Consider the following 19,602-nt stretch of genomic DNA (forward strand, 5'->3'; position numbering starts at 1 on the left):
ACAAAACAAAAACAAACATACATCCAGCCAGAAGAGACAAAGATGAAACAATGCCAACACAACAATGAAGAAGAGAAGAGAACAGAACAAAACAAAACAAAAACAAACATACATCCAGCCAGAAGAGGCTAAGATGAAACAATGCCAACACAACAATGAAGAAGAGAAGAGAACAAAAAAAACATACTGTACATCCTACCGGAAGAGGCAAGGATGAAACATTGACAACACAACAATGAAGAAGAGAAGAGAACAAAACTAAATAAAACAACAAAAAACATACATCCAGGAGAGGCTAACATGAAACAATGCCAACACAATAAAGAAGAGAACTCACTTGATCTCTAGTTTCTCTATGTCCTCCTCCTCCACCTGGAAGTGTGACCTCCCCTTGTAACTGCTTGACCTTGTGACCTGCAGAAACATTGTGAATTGTATATGAATATGGCTAATGCTACAAATGCATACCGCATCCACAAGAAATCATAACTCCGACTAGGGGTGTGACGGTTATTATATAACCGTGAGACCGACGGTTATAGTTGAACACCGTCATTAGAACTCTATAACCGCCAAAACCGTGCTATTAAAATATTTTTTACAAACATTTTTTATCATAGAGAATGTTTAAATACTAATATCATCTTACGAGGGAAACGGAGGCTGCTACTGCTGGAGATGATTCGGGAGAGGTCTATGCACACCGATCAGAGCGCGCGCTGACACGGAGTAAAGCCTTGTTTATACTCGACGCGTCCGCACGATCGCGAAGGTGCGCGCGGCAAAAATGACGCATTCGGTGCGCAAGACCGGCAAGACCCCATTTGGCTTGGCTGTGTGCACGGCTTTTTTTGTAACAGCGCGCGCGACGCCGCATCCAAGGATGACCGACTTCAAGCCGAATCTGCCCGAGCATGCACGTCTCACCGCACCGGCACGCAGTTTGCGCGTCTAAATTGCAAAGTTCATTCCAAAGTTTTTTCGTTAAGGTTTTGTTTACTGTGTGTGATTTATTTAAAACAAAGCACGTTCATTGCAACGTTTGTTTGTTAAGGATTTGTTTACTGTGTGTGTGTGTGATACATTTAATGGAAAGCACATTCACTTCTAGTTGTCTTGCGGTTATGTTACGAACCGTCACATTTGACTCACGTCATAACCGTCATCACCAATTCTGAAACCGGCACACCCCTAACTCCGACATGATCAAAATCAATGACGATACCTTTTTAAGCCATATAAGGGGGCTCAGAAACATGATTTAGACTCACAAAATCAACATTCATGAACTATTGCTGAATGAATGGATGAGGCTGTACCTCAAAATGAAAGGTCTCCTCAAACTGAGGGTCGCTGGTTTTCTTCTTCACTTTAGTTTTTTTCTGGTCAGACCTGAGAGAGAGAAAAACAGAAAGACAGAGAGCAGGATGTTATTATTGAATCAGAGCGGATGTTATGTACTCATTTCAGCCTAGATCGGTGACAGAGGCCGAAACAATCTCATGACTGATTGATTTAGAAACAATCACAATAATGCATTTTGACTGTTTTCAGTACTTCATTAGAAACCATCAGGTTTTATGCAAACCTCTGTTCCTTTACAGTAAACCTTGTGATTTATAATGTTTATAAACCTACCTGGCGGGCCCTACAAGTGTTACTGTGGCGTACGGGTCACAGTTCTGTCCACTTATCAACGGCAAACCCTGACACGCAATTATCCTGCAAAAGACACACACATCGCGGCATTAATGAGCCTGTTATTGAAAGTAACATTAAATATCAAACAGCAGAATGTGTGATTAAACAACACACCATTCAAGTCAACATCAAACAGCATTCTTAACCAATTTGACTTGGTTGACACATTTCCAAGTGAAACAGGATATTTAGGCTACTGTTTTAGGCTATAGTCTAAACTAAATAATGCTTAATTAACTATTTGGCCTCTTCCCTTGAAATTAAAAGCACCAATATCACAAAATCAATCACAACAAGATCAGAAACATGTATTAATAAAGTAAACAGGGTCCATTTGTTATGCCATGTTCTCCATCCTGACCAGTACTACAGATTTTTATTTGATTGTTTATTTATAAGAATAATAATTTTATTCAGCAAGGATGCATTAAATTGATCGAAAGTGACAGTTAAGATATTTAAAAATGTTACAATTATATACGTTTTATTTATTTATATTTCAGATAACTCCTGTTCTTTTGAACGTTCTATTCATCAGTGAATAATTATAAATTGTATCACAGTTTGCAACAAAATATTAAGCAGCACAACTGTTTTCGACATTGATAATATTAAGAAATGTTTCTTGATCAGCATATTAGAATGATTTCTGAAGGACCATGTGACACTGAAGACTGGAGTAATGATGATGCTGAAAATGCAGCTTTGATCACAGGAATAAATTACATTTTAAAATATATTAAAATAGAAAAAAGTTATTTTATATTGTAATATTACTTCAAAATATACATATAAACATTTTATGTGAGTCACAAAAGTAAAGGTGTTTGTTTAACTTTTTACAAAAAAACTATAATTTTCTTTAAAAGAAAGTAAAAAAAAACTTTAATTTACGAGTTGTAATTTATGGTGTATAATGTATAGTAGGTACTACATTTGTTTTGAAACTTACTTTGCAACCATTAAAAAAGTATGTTATATATAGTATGAATGAAATTTGGACGTACTACATCCCCCATGTTGTCAATGTCATCTGACCTATCGCATCAGTTGCGACGCTTCACTGCCATTCACATCTCCTTTCTCCCGTGGCCTCATGGGATAGTAAAGTGTCCATCGAATGCACACTTCAGAATCTCAACAGAAGTAGTGGGTCATCCTGGGAACTTTTCGCCTACTATTTTTCGAATACTATGGGCCAGATTTACTAACAGCTTGCGCCAGCGCAAACCCTCTTTTGGCGTTAAAACGCTACTGTCTGGAATGGATTTACTGGAATGGAAAGTTAGCGCTGAAAAGGCGTGGACAGTAATGTTTGTGGCTGAACTTATTGCAGATGCATTTGTAGGAGTTTCCCTTTCAGATGCAAAATTTGTGGGAGGAGAGTATTTAAAAGAATCATGCAAGGTGATTTACTAAGGTTTGCGCTAGTCAATTTACTGGTGTTTGCGCCATTATTTAACGCCTAAAAAAGCATCATAGTCTTAAACCAAACGCTAATTTGCGCAGCTCTTGGTAGATTGCGTTTGCCATTATGGAAATGATCTGGCTGCGTCTGTGTTCTTTAATTTGCGCGTCGTCAGTAGATCCTATTTGATTTCAAACGCACTGTATGTTTTTGCAATTTGCAATAACAGCAGGAAGTACAAACATACAACATGATTAATCCATACACACACTTTGCTGGAAACAAAGGCACATAGTGCAAAACATGACTGACTTGTTTGGAGATTTTGTGACTTTAGAGTGCAACAGTGCCCGCCCACTTTTTCAGCGGTGTTGCTTCTGGAAGTATTTTTCCATTCGTTTCTCCCATTAGGATTTCAAAAAAGTCTTTGATAAAAGTGTTATAAGCCATGAACGAAGCCAATGAGCTATGAGGTGAATCATAACATTACAAACTTTGATTGGTATCAAAAAAGTATTCAAAAAAATGGACAAAAAAACAGCATAATCGAATTAAAAATGATGGAGAAAGATAAAATAAACTACTAATTTAAAAATGTTGATTATATATACAAATAAAAATATGTATGTATATTCAAATATTTAAGTATTTTGAGAGCGTAGAGAGAGATCGACTGACTCGGTGGGAGGGGTCGGGGCTAAAAAGATATTTTGACGCGTTTTGCTTGTTTCAACTCCGATTGGTGGATTTTTTTGCACAGCATCATGGGCAATGTAGTTTTTTTTGTGAATTCCACTGTTAAACATGATTATTTTAAAACTAAGTTGTAATAATGTTGGCTGACGGCTTCAACAACCTTGTAGCTCAAAGTAAGGCTGTCTTTAAAGGTTTATAAGTTATCGTTCAAATTCAATTTCCTTAATGGAGAAAATGAATGGAGTTTTTACTTCTGGAATCTGACTGTTGCACTCGATTACAAGTCATTCTCAAAATTCTGATAAAATCTTATCTATATTAGTTAGCTAGACAACACTGCATTGTTGTAAATTCTTCTGGTTCAAATGTCACCAATGTTTAATACATGCAACCATACAACCAAATGTTTGCATTTGCAAGCCACATGATCAACAAATGTAATATATAGTGCCAAAGTAGCAGCTCAATGAACTGGCCCCAAACCCTCTCAGCCATCCTTATTGTTGAACCCTGATGTTGACTTTGTCAGAGGTTCCTCCACGTCACAAGTTAAAATATGAATGAATGAGAGCATGAGAGGATGAAAGAAGAACGTGCATAAATGAAGGTGTCAGATAAGAAGGGTGAAAGCAGAAGCACTGCTATCCAAGACAGGAAGTAATTCACACTTGTAGTCGTCATGGTGACAGCCATGAAGCGGTGAAGGAAGGTGAGAAAGAACGACAGAGAGGGAGAGAGCATGAAAGAGAGAAAAAAGCAGTGTGACGGCAAAACAAAACCACAGAAACAGCGCAGTGCGGGCTTCCTGCAGTCACGGCATCGCTTCCTCTTTCGTCAACCTGCTCTGTGGGAGAGTGTGAATGAACAGCGATGGCCAACATTAAACACAGAGATGCACGTCAGCAACTCTATATTGAGTCAGACCATTTTTCACACCATTAAAGAAAATACACACGCAACCCTGTAGTGGTGTGAAATTGAACACCGGTATTCTCGCCCTCCTAGACGACACACACACCTCTGAAGTTATAGTCCACATGTCGCAGAATGCGTACCTCACGTATACTGCGCGTGAAGTACAATGAAAGCACACTGGTAAACCAGATAATGGCCATTTCAAACTTATGCAGTAGTTTTTTTTATATAGAAAAACATACCAACATCCCCCTGTTATCTCAGTGGCAGTTGTCTAGATCAGAGATTCCCTATCATTTTTGTCAGACGAAGCCATTTGACAAAATATTTTTTGAAGGACAGATCCCCTAACATTTTAAATTAGTGAAATATAATAATAACTTAACAACACATTAGCATGTTTACAGTTCTCTGATGTCAGTTAATGGTCACATGACATGCAGGAAAACATCTTCTTATTTACTTAGTGATTATTTTGCCATGAACTGCAATTCGATAAACATTTAATCTTATAAGAAAACTGAAATAATACATTATTATTTTGGAAACTCTTTAGTTAACTATACTTCTGAAGTATAGTTTTGGCTTATAAATTTTGGCTTATACCGATAAACGATAAATCTTTATCTTTGAAAGCCGATAACCGATATATTGGGCGATAAATCTAAATCCAAATTTTTATATAACTTTTGAGAGCCTGATTGCAAAAACAAAAGTCTCACCATTAAAATCTGTGTCCCAAGCACACAATTATAATGTTCTCATTATAATTTTATGCAGCCTATGTGACAGCATGTTACACTTAACCCCTTAAGTGTCACGGGCCCACCGGTGGGCCCAAATCCTTTACATTTTTAAAACAGTAATATCCTATACTAAACCTAAACTAATCTTGACAAACTATATATCATTTGAAAGCTTACAATCTCTAGTTTCCATATTTGGTGATTGATTTTCAAAATAAATTACAGAGGAGCCGTAATTTATCAATTTGCAACAATAATATTTTCATACTCTTAGACCTTTATTTTGAAATAGTGATGAACATGAAAAATCATGAAAGAAGGGTAGAAACCTCAGTTTGTTTTCATTCCAAGAGTTCAAAAGATAGCATCCATTCAATTATTAAAAAAAAAAGGTCTGAATTTTTTTTTTTATATAAAGAAAAAAATTATATGATGTGGCAGGAAGCTAAAACGCACATGCGTGTTCTTTTTATGTTTCTTAGAGGTTGAAATCATATCAAAATCTGCCAAACTTCTCATATTACTTCTGAATAGGATGTCTACTTCATAAATTGTATGAAAATTGTGGAAATAATGGTTCATATCATTCAAAACACATATGGAAATGGAGGCGCCCTTATATGGGCAGTAATGGAGTCTGGTTGTCATCTAGTGAAAAAGTTTGGTACTGCGCCCAAACAAAATCTTACTGAAAGCTCATTTTTTGAGATATCAACCTAAAATTTGAAACACAACTTGTTCAGATTTTTGGCTTTGATTTTTTTTGCAGTTTTAGAGTCGCCCAGGTTTTGAAAATATATATTTTATATAAAATATGAATAATTAAATTTTTTACATTGTACATTTTCATAAACTCAAACTTCTATAACTTTTTTTCTATTTCACTTTCTTAATTTATTTCACTTCTACAAGAATCTGCCAAATGTCTTCTTTAAAACAAGACCAATCTTACGTCTATATTCCAAAGCATTCTTGAATTACAACCATTTAAGTTCGAAATGTGCATTTTCATGTATATTCAAAAAAAGGGGGGTGACACTTAAAGGGTTAAGTGTATTTTCCTTTTTGAAGTGATTCCAGTCATATTTTAAGCAATTCAAAACCATCATGGCGACAAGTGTCTCAGCTGAAGGAAATAATACATTATTTATCGGCCTAATTTTCTTATTGGGCCAATGACGATAACATTAAAAATGAACATATATCGGCCGATACCGATATGGCGGCCGATATATTGTGCATCCCTATAAAGCGATTATTAAACTTAATGTTCTACATTAACTAATGTTAACAGATACAACTTTTGATTTGAAAAATGTATTAGTAAATGCACTGTAAAATAACATGAACAAAAAATTAACAACTGTATTTTTATAAACTAACATTAAAAAAGGTGAAATAAATGCTGTAATAATATATTGATCATAGCTAGCTCATTTTAACTAATGTTAACAAATAAGACCATATTGTATAGTGTGTACACCATTATTGTCTTAAATTCTTGAGGGTTTAATGTTTGAAAGAATTTACTTTGGCAGAAAACTACAGAAAGTAATTTACGGTGGGTTTATAAACACTTCTCGTTACAAATATGATAACATGAAGAAAACTGTCCACAAAAATGTAGCAAATTATGCGAACATGAAAATAAAGTGATCCTGGTTCACACTGTTATACGCAGCATGCAGAGATGGAGTTTCAATTTTATTTTCACCGCCGTCCTATTTATTCCTTGATTTGTATGATTTAATTAATTTTAAGCTTTTAATTTACATTAACATCATTCAGCCATCATTCAGTATAGTACAAACTAGAATAGGAAGGGATTAAGGAATAGTGAAGTAGAATAGAATGTTTCTTCATGAACTCACCAACCCACTGCAGACAACGGATACTACTATAATATGGATATTGGATACTGGTAAAACATCTACTATAATATAATGAAATATAAGTGATATAGCCTACAGTATATGGTGTTACCAAAAAAAAAAAAAAAAAAAAATACACAGTTGCTTTTGACTGGCCATCAATGGAGAAAGACTAGTTAAGACTTCTATCAGCAGGGGATAAAGAGGCCCTGCCGACTAGCCAAACCTTGACTTATTGATATCCTGTTTCACATTGAAGTATGTAACGTTACAGAAGTACAATGGGTTGTGAATGCCAATTCATGTTGTGCTGCTCAAACACATTTAAAAACACACAAACACACGCACTGACTGACAGGCATCACTTACTGGACCACAAGCTGCTGGCAGACGGATCCATTCTCTGTGATCAGTTCATTCAGCTTCATCTCTAAATGAACCTTCCCCTGTCAAAGTAGAAAGACTTCTGTCACAATATCCAACACAGATGCAATTACACTTCATTAGAGCTATTTATACACACGTTAGGTTTTTCAATCTTCGTGGGGACTCTCCATAGACAATGATTTTTATACTGTACAACCCGTATATATCCGAAATATTTACTTGAAATGCAGAATGTGTTTTGAGGGCCATGGCGCTGAATATAAACTTCAAAAACATTTAGTGTCTGGACTTTTATCATGATGGACATGTTTATGATATAATATGATATATGTTGAAATAACCTATCCAGCCAGGCAAATTTGTTGAGGCTGATAGTGTCAGAATGAGAAAGAGTGCAAACATAGGAGAGGCGAGAAGGATAGGACAGGGAGGGAGAAAGATAGAGAAGAAAACGACATAAAAACGCCCACATACTCCTACGCAATATTTTGTGCAAGTTCCTTTGAAAAATGACACCGAGAACGCACCACTAACTCAACGTTAACAGATATCCAAAGCAGACAGATACTATAGAACTACTTTTTTTAAATATTTTTTTATGCAATATCAAGTGCCAATCTGCAGAGGCAAAAATCTATTCATTGAATCGTGTCATTAATCATTTATACCTGCGAAGTAGAGATCGGTTTGCAACATACAGTACAGTTACAATATCCGTTAATCGCTAGTTTTACAAGTATGTGGAAAGACCGGAAAAGAAACAACTTGTTTTGTGTACATAAGTTGTTTAAGGTTTTTGGAGTACGTAAGGGCTTTTTGAACACCGAGATGGAGGAACGTCTTTCTTGTGATTTCAGCCAGTTCAGGGCGGCTCTGAACGTTATCGGATGTAACTGCCACCCACCTTTTTCTCGTCCTCAGGGTTAAAGACACATAAACCACAGTGTTTAACGTGGTCGTAAAATAACACGGCAACATTTCAACTCAAGGGTTATTAAGAGCCAATCAATATTTTGCAGCATTTTGACAATACTCTATATTTTGAGATCTGGTTTCATTCGAGTGCGAAAATAGCCAGAACATGTTTTTTTAGTAAAAAATGTCTATCAAACTGCAAGTTTTGCCAAGTAGATCGCAAATGATGCAAGAATTGCAATACAGTAGAAATTAAGTTTTTAAAAAAATATTTTGTTCCACAGTTTTTTACTAAATGTATGCAAAACTGAAGTGAATAACCTTTATTACGGTATAAGCACCAATATAACAATACACTGCAATAGAGAGTAATTTTTATAAAAATATTTTACTATAATAAAAAACAACAGAACAGACTACCCAAAAACAATTCTGTGTGAGAAAAATTACTGAATCAGAGTTTCTAAACTATTAATTGTAAATATTAATAAAATATTAATTGAAAATATTAGAACTTCTTATTTGAACTGATTTAGAGAAAATAATCTTATCAACTCAACAGATATGTTTTACTGCTAAAGGATGGAATACACTACACGACTTTTAAAGACTTACCAAATTATAAAACAATGGGCAACTTTTAAATGGTTACAGAGAAAAACCAGGTATTGCACACTAAACGATTGAAGATGATCACTAACAGACTTTCAAATTGTTCCGAACACAAACTCAGTACAGATACACGCGGCTCATTGCTAGCAGACGCATGACAGATGAAACAAGCATGGATGTGCAGGAGAGGACTGCAGCAATTGTTGTAGCGACTCTGTGCTGACGAGCATTTGGATGCATTCACGGCCGCGGTCAGTATGGACTCTACAAATTACAATGGGAGTTAGAGTTGAGTGGTGTAGTCAGTTGTTTTATCTGTGCTCATGAGTCAAATATTGAGGCTTATTTGTTACACGTGTTCTGTTAAAGACAGTTTTAAAAGATAAAATTCTGTCATTACTCTCCCTCATGTCGTTCCAAACCCGCAAGACTTTCGTTTATCTATAGAACACAAATGAAGATCTTTTTTGATGAAATCTGAGAGCTTTCTGTTCCTCCGTTGAAAGCTACGCAACTGACACTTTGTCGCTTCAAAAAGTTCCTGAAGAGATTGTAAAACTAATCCATAAGAATTGAGCGGTTTAGTCCAAATTTTCTGAAGAGACACGATCGCTTTATATGATGAGCAGATTGATTTTAGGCTTTTATTCACATGTAAACATTCATCAACTCACACATCAGTTGTGGTAAACTGAACCTCATTGGTTCTCGCACGTCGAGCGATTGAGCTTCATTCTTGTGTGTAATGCAGTAGTTTGAGCTTCTGCAAGCAGGTTCGGTTGAGCTTCTGTTTATGTTCACTGATCAATGTTTATATGTGAATAAAAGCCTAAATTGAATCTGTTCAGCATATAAAGCAATCGAATATCTTCAGAAAATTTGGACTAAACCGCTCAATTCATATGGATTAGTTTTACGATCTCTTTTATGAACTTTATGAAGCATCAAAGTGTCAGTTGCGTTGCTGTCAACGGAGGAACAGAAAGCTCTCAGATTTCATCAAAAAAAGATCTTCATTTGTGTTCTGAAGATGAATGAAAGTCTTATGGGTTTGGAACGACATGAGGGAGAGTAATTAATGACAGAATTTTAATTTTTGGGTGAACTATCCCTTTAATTTACTTTTGTATTGTTATTGTATTTGTATTTGCAACACTGGTAGATAGAGGACAGCTTCGGCTTCAGTAGCAACGCGTCATACATTACGATATGTGCTCTAAAATCGGCTCAAAATATCAAACGTGTTTTAATATGCTAATATGGATAGAATGATGGAATCAGTCTGTGCCCATCTTACACTACGCGATTTTGTGACTGTCCAAAATCTGCAGACTGGTGCACACTTTCAGCAATTATTGTCGACTCTTCTAGACTGCAAATCGGGCAAAAATCTGAGCAAAAGTCATGTAGTGTATTCCAGTCTTAAAGTATCGCTACTAAAATATCTTGCAAGTTGCAAGAAACTAGCCAACTGACACCGTTTAAAAAAAAAAAACTACTAAAAAGTCAAATAAAATTGAACAATATTCACAATGCCACTTCATTACATAGAGAAATCTTTACAAATATATTGCAAGTATTCAAAATATTGCCAAATTTCAATTAAAACGATTTTATCAATACACATACAAACGTAAAAAACACTTATGCAAATCTTGGTTGCTAAGTTTAATTTCCTTGGTTGGCAAACTGCTACCGGTATTTGAAATTGCCCTCCAATTATTATTTTTTTTCTTTTTCAAAACAGACTTTTACAAAACGCAAATTCCTTTACGTAAACACTTTTTGTTTCTGATACAGTTAATCCACACCCACTGCCCCCGGTTCTGCTGAATAGTGAACCATACTTGTGTACAAAACAGATCTGTGCATACACCATACACAAAAACAGGATGTGGAGTTAGGCCTTCATCTGCTTTCAAGTCATTGGACCACATATAAGAGCTGACTAATCATACATTGATCTCATTGGGTATAGCGAGGCAATGAGTAATCATAATGTCACCCGATTGGCCCAAACCACGGTTGGTGACTAACCACAGAAGGGAAGTAAGGCTGTGTATTCATGTATTGCTCTGTTGGGTGTGTGTTTGTGTGCTGAATAACTTCAATGCCATCTAAATGTTCACTCACCTGAACTTCTGAGTTTGGATCCACGGGTTGTAAGTGAAACCAGTTCTCTTTCCCGCAGTACTTATACAGATCTTCCTTCCTGATGGCTACTTTACCTACAAACACACACGCAATCTTTAGTTGACATGTACACTGTGTATTAGTCTTGTACATGAGACAAAACAAGGGTGAAAGATACTGACCTACAGGTAGATCCCTTATTTGGAACATGCTCTTGGCGTACACGTAGAAGGACAGGCATTGGAATGGGCGCGGGATTTCAAAGTAGAAGTCATCGCCATAGAACGGACTAAAGCAAAGGACAGAGACCGTTAATCACAACCACACCAGTGACTCCAAACGCAAAACTGCAACTAACACTGCATTAGAGGAGGAGAAAGATATTACATTTTGTATAAAAAAATAAAATAATTTTTAGTTTATCTTACCTAAAGTTATGTGTAATATTCACACGGCCATGATTATGTTAGCAGAAAAGAAAATATTTCAGAATTGGAGAACGTTAAAATGGTTTACTTTTCATTTGATTACATTTTAAAAGATTAATTAAATTGTTAATGCTTTAAGTTAAAAGACAACACACAAAAATCGAACATTTCATACGGCCCAATTATTGTAAAATAAAAATAAAATAAACGATTTAGTGGTTAAAGTTTTATGAATTCAGTTGAGAAGACATGCTTTTTGATTATAAACATTTAATTAAACTAATTTGGGAAAAATAAAAAAATAACCATAGGTACCTACAATTTTTATTTTTGTTAAACTTGTAATAAATTGTTGTTAAATTGCATGTTTCATAAATTCAATTTTAACAATCTAATTAATCGAAATGAACCATTAAAATGGATTCCAGAAGAAGAAGAAAAAATATTTAGAAACATTCAAATGGAAAAAATAGAATTTGAAAATAAAAATAAAATGTATTTCATAGGGCCCTATTATATGTCATTGACACAGTTTGTGACACCACTTAAGACACCATTAGAAATGTATGAGTTTCATTGCATTACATAAATGATCAAACAAAGATTGCACAATATTTCACCCAAAATATCTTAAAAAAAATAGATTGGGTTTAAATGATAAAACAAACAGATACATTATTAAATAAATTAACTATCAATTATAATAGATATAATTAAAATAAAAAGAACTGTGACACTTTGTGGTTGTTCAAGTTCAATGATAGTAGATCATGTTCATAACTTAATACGATGTACTACAAAATGTGGTTATTCTACTCAAGTATCCAAATACTTTTTGGAGTCAGTGTCAGATCATGTAAATATCTGTATGTCATATTAAAGAGTAAAAAAAAAAAAATGTCCAAAAGGTTTAACATGCAAAAGAATTAACTTCTTGCTGTGTGACTGCAACAGTCAAATACCTCTGCTGAGACTTGAGAGGAGAATGCTCATCCACCCACACACACACTCCAGCTCACTTACACACACACACACACAAATTACACACTCATAGCCCACGCACTCAAGAGCGCATGCGCTCCCACATACATTCACACACACGAACAGATTCTGACCTCCCCAACTACAGGTAAAGCACTCGACTCGAAATACTGAAAACGTGGCGACGCGGCGCACATGAACAGCCTCAAATTCAGAGAGTGTTTAATAATAAGCCAGATGAGAGAAAGAAAGATTAGGAGAGGTGAAGAAAGACTGGAGGAAAACTGAGAGAGGCTGACTGCAAACGAGTGTGTGAACGAAAGACAAGAAGTGCTAGATAGCAAGTGTGAGAGAGAAAAGTGAGGGAACGCGTAGGTGGACACCCTTCCTTAGACACAGCCAACAGAGCCCTTTGAACAGAGGGGAAAAAACTGTTGTGAAATACCACGAGGAAAAGCTTTCAGAAAGAGTGTGAGAAAATGTGCCTCTTTCAATGACTAGACGCTTTTGCAACAGAAAATGTACACAACGTAATATCGGCAAACACAATGTATCTGATATCAAGATGAACCATCAGACAAGGCAAATCCAGTGCAGAGAGGAAGGTCTACTTTGAGTGTAATGTATGAGTGAATGGTTTTAGTAATGTCAACATTTTAATTAAAGTATTGAAGCTCAGCACACATTCCCACACCATTCATGTCTCAAATCTTGCATAGAATTGCATTGAAACCTATCTCAGAGACTTGGGATTGGACTGTTTTGACCACCCAGAACACCCCAGCAATCTGCTAAAACACTCAGAAAACCTTAAAGGGATACTCATGGTGATCCAAACCTGTGTGACTTACTTTCTCCTTTGGAATACAAAAGAAAATATTCTGAAGAATGTTTGACTGTTTATGTCCATACACTGAAAGTCAATGGGGTCCAAAATAACTTCAGACTCCCTTTTTTTATTGTATGAGCAAAAAGACACTTTCCAAAATATCTTCTTTTGTGTTCCACAGAAAAACTAAAGCCAACATGAGGGCGAGTAAATGATGTCAGAATTTTCATTGTTGGGGTGAATTAATATTATCTCTTTAACATCTGCATTAAAAAAAGATTTAACATAAAAATGATCATGTGCAAGCTAAATCTAAATGAATTGAAATCAAAAATATTATTTAACATCACCAAACATCAACTTAAAGTGATTTTATCTCTTCACATAACTTGGATTAAAGTGTGTGATTCATGTGGATTCATTTTACGATGCCTTTATGACCCAGTTTTGAATCTTCTAAGTTTTGGTTACCTAGACTTTCAATGGGGGGGGGGGCAGAAACCTCTCAGGTTTCATTAAAAATATCTTCATTTGTGTTTCAAAGATTAACCAAAATCTTATGAGTTTGGAACAGCATGTGGATGAGTAAATGGTGACAGAATTGAATTTTTTTGTGTGAACTATTCCTTGTTAGATCAGGTAAAAATTAGGGTACCAATTGTGGGTTACCAAGTTTTACAGAATAGCATTCTAGGTTTGGGCAGTTAAAACCTATTCACATTTTCTTTTTCCTTAAATCTTGTTCATTTTTGTGATATATGGTATATTGAGGAACTACTGTGATGGACGAAATAAAACAACATAAAAGCGCAGTCTTTCCGCTCTTGTTCAAATTACGGGTGTACATAAAAAAAAAAAAAATGTAGACCTGCATTTTTGAGAAGCAGCATGGAAACCACATATATGAGAAGTGCTGTTCTTTTAAGATAAATATCATCAACATCAGCACGTAGTTTGCATGTGATGTTTGTGCGCTTATGCGTGTTCACCATCTCACCTTACACTCTTCTCGTAGACTTTTGTGCGGTATACTTCCTCCTGGTCCAAACTGATTGTACAGAAGGTGCAGAGGTCACGGAGACGGTTCGGACCTGAGCTCGGACCCAGATTCTTTGCTTCACCTGCCGAGAGGAGAGTAATAGGTGTGTAAGAAGGCACTTGTCTGAGCTACAGTCACAGTTTTCCCAGAAATGTATATGTATATAAAAGCTGCCTAAGGACATTATGCGTTAGATCATTAGAAAATAACATTAAATTCTTTTTGGTACATCTAAACACTGCATTTGAATATAGAGGTTTGTCAGTTGTAGGGTCGGATATGTACGGCCACTAACACACACTATCGTGCGCACACACTGGCAGGAGCGCTGTGGTGATGCAGAGGCTTGAGGCGGATGTGGCCGCTGTACGTGGAGCTCATCTAAGATGTGGTTACAGACGAGAAGCATTAACTTCCTCCCAGCATGCACTGGGGCTTCCAGGAGAGCGCTGATTCAAAAGATCAAATTCAAAAACACAAACATACAACCACACATATTAGTGTCAGAGGGACGATGTGGCCATAACTGATCCAGACCACATCAAACCAGGATGACACAGCTCGAGAACGCAAGAACAATTAATAAACACGAAAAGCACCTTATAACTTTAGATCTCAAATTTATATTTTCAGATACTCTGGATTCTTTATTGTGGTTCGCAGCTTTCAGTTTTAAGTCTCTTCTAAAATCCCCACAAAATAGCTTTTTTTTTTTGTTGATAAAGCCATTCATAAAATGCGATTCAGCTTTTCTTATTTAGTAGAGACAAATTTATTTAGAGTGTGTCATATTTCATCGCAAAAAAACTAAGAATTGTATTTCGCATAAAGATAATACAGCCTATTTTATGACCTTTATAATTATGTAAAACTAAGTGTAAAATTCTTATATCAAATACTCAAACGATTTCCTCTCAAATTCTAATTTCTGTAATACAAAAACAAAATATTATTTTCATTACCATAATGCAAATTAAAATGTTCAGTACATGTTTAAAACAAAACATATATATATATATTAGAGGTGGGCATAGATTATTTTTTTAATCTTAATCTAGATTAATATTGAAATTAATCTAGATTAAAATGGCTCATTTGAATTCTCCCGAAGGCATTCAGAATATGTGTGCTACCCAAATAATGACTAAAAGTAAGTCTTTGAGAATAGTTTGCCTCGCGTAGGGATGTGCATTTCTGCCAAAAATGCCATTCGACAATCGAGGAGCAAAAGTCGAATATCGTTAAAAAAAAAAAAAAAAAAAAAAAACGCAATGACAGAGAGGGAGGCCAATTTCATCTTTAGCGATTTGTCATCAAACAAACTGTTTATTAATTGAACAATTAACATGTTTTCGTCCTTTTTTTAACATAGTAGGCTAATTGGAAGAAGAAAAAAACAATACGCACGACAGTCCGTTTTTGCATCGCCAATGCTCGTTAGATCAAAAAATAATGTCATCATATGTCATAAGAATTTTATGTGAACCTGCCTTGTTACTGCAATATCCTCATTTTTAAAGAAATTAGTTTCAATCAATGTAAACTATTCGTGTGATTATGCCACTGCGCAATACACACACAATGTATTACCTGAATGAAATGAAATCGAATGTATCGTCCTGTGGAATCATTCATTCACAGACAGCTTACGAAGATGTTCAACTAATAAAGATCTTCATTGCTGGCAAAAATATGATGCATTTGCAGATTTGCATTCACTAGACTAGACTGTAGATCGGCCACTTCATCCAACGCTCTTGATGCTCTTAAATCTTCCTGTTTCGACTCCGAGTGTGAATTGAAAGCGCTTCAGACGATTCAGTGCGCGAGGAACTGAACAGATCAACTGATTCGCGAACCGATTTAGACAGATCATCTGACAACTTGTTTGATGAAGTCTTTGAACAGAATCGACTCAAAAGAGTGATTCATTTGTAAATGAGCATCGCTCATGCCCATACAAAGGACACAGCGCGCTTGGAATAAACTCATTTAACAACGTATTGCATTAAAATAAAGTAACGAGAGGAACGTCGCCCAACGTAACAAAGTAAAAGTACACCTTGTGTCCCTGACAGGAAAATACCCTACTGCGCGATCTGTGACACTAGGCGCGGCGTCATACTACACATTAGAATTGCGCGAAAATATAACGATATTCGAAAAAGCTATTTATGATCCCAACCCAACTTTGATTAACGGCGATATTTTTTTATCGCCCGATAAGAGTCTCACGTTAACGCAGCACGTTAACGCCGATAACGGTCCAGCACTAATATATATATATATATATATATATATATATATATATATATATATATACATACACAGTTATATATATATATATATATATATATATATATATATATATATATACACTGTGTATATATATATATACACAGTTTTATTTAATCTTAATTGTAGATATACACGTATTTTTATATATATAATTTGTTGCACTGCATGTTATTTATGCTGATATACTGTCAAAACAGGATGATTATCATTAATGCATTAAAGTGATGAGTTCTTTTTTTGCAAAAAGAGAATTCAATGGGCAATGTAGAGTATCAAGAAAATAATGTCAAAATGCATATCAAAATACTTAAAAAATAAACTTAATTTTCTGCATGCAAAATACAATTTCTTTTCTTCTTTTGGGGTGAAATATGACTTCATAATGTGTCGAGAACCCAATAAAATTCACCCTACAAGATGCTTATATTCTCATTAGGGAGCAGAGACTGAATGCACAAAGTCTGCAACAAACACCTTAGCTAGTCTCGGTTTCCGGCACACGCACACACACACACCTCTTCCCCGGAACCATTCAGAAAACAACAGCAAATACAACCCAGAGCAGCTCATAATGATGCTCACAGTCGACACAGATAAAGACTCAGAGGAAACCGAACTCCCAACAGCACACTGCCGCAGGGAGCCGTGATAGCAGCCAATGCCCTAGAGTTAACCCTCTCTTAGTTCTCACACACACATACACACAGGTGTGATGAAGAGAAGCCAACATTTGTAGCACTGTATGCTTAGCAACGGAAGTGAACACAAACCACAACCGTGAGGCCTGAACAAACAAGATACACAGGGCTTCACACACATGCAGACACTAAACTCTGGAGTTCCCTACATGCAAAGACACACATGCTGTGTACTCACACACATTCATAGACATAAACAAACACGCACAAAAACGGTGTAAGAAAAATGCATCATACCGGATACTCATCTGTGAAATAATTTGGACCAAAAAAAAAAAAAAAAAGATATGATACAAAAAAAATCACACCAGGTAAATATTGCAGAACTGAATTTTTCCACAGAATTGGATGGTCGGTCGTCATTTACTGTCCTCCACACCCATCATTACGGTCCAACACATCCTTAGGCTCTTGCAGGATTACATATTTTGCCTAATCTTGATATTTCTTTAAGCTAAAGAGTGTCATGTTTTATCACATTTTCTGGTATTTCAACTGCTTAGAATTGCACTTCAAAATCAATGTAGAAAAAGGGGAAAACATCTACTGATACCATTTGCATTTTATCTACACAAAAGCATCGGTTTTGCTATTGTTACAACTGTGTACAAAGAAAAACAAGCCAAGACAAGACCACAAACACACACACACAAAACAAACAAACCAAAACATAACCATCAGTTTTGGAGTACTTTTGAATACAAAAAATAAAAACCAAAACAAGACACAACAACAACAACAAATAGAACCATCCATTTTCACTATTGTCATAATCACAATTGTATCCGAGTTTTAGTTACGTACACAAAAACTAAAAACTAAACAAAAAAGAAAGAATGACCAGACAAAAAATAAAACCACAACACAAATGGCCACAGAAGAAAGCATGCCTACAAGAAAAGCTAAACTGCTGACTTAACCAACAAAGAAAAAAAACTCACATTATTACTTAATCAGAATTTGATATTACTAAGCCTTTATTCACAACAACAACTTGATAGTATACCCATTAGGGTTCATTTTAGACAGAAATACTCTGATGGCAACTGACAGAAATGTATTTTATAGTACTATTTTTAGTAAACATGATCCCGCGAGTGACATTGCAACAGTTAGTTAATATCACATTCACTCTTGAAGAGGATTGCATCACTTCATTAAACTGGGTTTAGTGGTAAAAGCAGAGACTGTTTAGTGTTAGCTGTGTAAGCACTGCACACTGCTAAGGGTGTGTGAGGTGACAGCGTCAATCTGCTTCAGCTCTTTAAAGAACTATTAATGTCTAATCCCCTTGCCACTGACTGTAAAAACTAAAGCGACTCTTGAGCTCTGAGCTAAGCCCTCCTGCCCTGAATCACACAACCGGCCCCAGAGACCCGCTGTGACACCATCCCGAACTGCTTTTCAGAGAACTTAACATAGACCCACTGGATAGACCGGAAGGGGAAACACAGAGTTGGTTAGTTTTTGACCCTATTTTTGACGCTAATTTAGCCAGGCTCATAATAATTTAACTTTGCAACGTCCTTGGAAAAATACTGAAAAGGCAGAAAAGCTAACTTTAGAACTAAACACAGGCTGTGTTTGGAATGGAGTACTAGTCTACAGTTGACAGCATACTGACTATTTTTTTAAGAGCATGCGTCATTTAACTATAAACAGGTGTCCAGTATTAGCCATATCAGAAATCAATTTGGTTATTACACAGCGTGAACACTTGTTTCTGATTGGTCAATTTTGACATGCAGCGGTCAAATATTAAAAAAATGGCTGATATTCTATACACTCACCGGCCACTTTATTAGGTACACCTGTCCAACTGCTCGTTAACACTTAATTTCTAAGCAGCCAATCACATGGCGGCAACTCAGTGCATTTAGGCATGTAGACATGGTCAAGACAATCTCCTGCAGTTCAAACCGAGCATCAGTATGGGGAAGAAAGT

At 35.8% G+C, this 19,602-nt stretch overlaps 1 protein-coding gene across 1 annotated transcript in view; it reads right to left on the reverse strand.

Moving 5' to 3' along the window:
- The window catches only part of rasa2 (RAS p21 protein activator 2), a 47,790-nt gene that overhangs the window by 19,248 nt on the left and 8,940 nt on the right, over nucleotides 1–19,602 (reverse strand). Inside the window, exons 2-8 of the mRNA XM_056239400.1 lie at nucleotides 14,620–14,743; nucleotides 11,567–11,673; nucleotides 11,385–11,479; nucleotides 7,707–7,783; nucleotides 1,639–1,722; nucleotides 1,320–1,392; nucleotides 338–414 (exon numbers count right to left, since the gene is read on the reverse strand). Of these exons, the coding sequence (XP_056095375.1) occupies nucleotides 338–414; nucleotides 1,320–1,392; nucleotides 1,639–1,722; nucleotides 7,707–7,783; nucleotides 11,385–11,479; nucleotides 11,567–11,673; nucleotides 14,620–14,743 (637 nt within the window). The remainder of the gene's footprint in view (nucleotides 1–337; nucleotides 415–1,319; nucleotides 1,393–1,638; nucleotides 1,723–7,706; nucleotides 7,784–11,384; nucleotides 11,480–11,566; nucleotides 11,674–14,619; nucleotides 14,744–19,602) is intronic.

This window comes from Rhinichthys klamathensis, unplaced genomic scaffold, assembly GCF_029890125.1.
Source record: "Rhinichthys klamathensis goyatoka isolate OS25496 unplaced genomic scaffold, OSU_Roscu_1.1 h1tg000561l_1, whole genome shotgun sequence".
Lineage (NCBI taxonomy): Eukaryota > Metazoa > Chordata > Actinopteri > Cypriniformes > Leuciscidae > Rhinichthys > Rhinichthys klamathensis.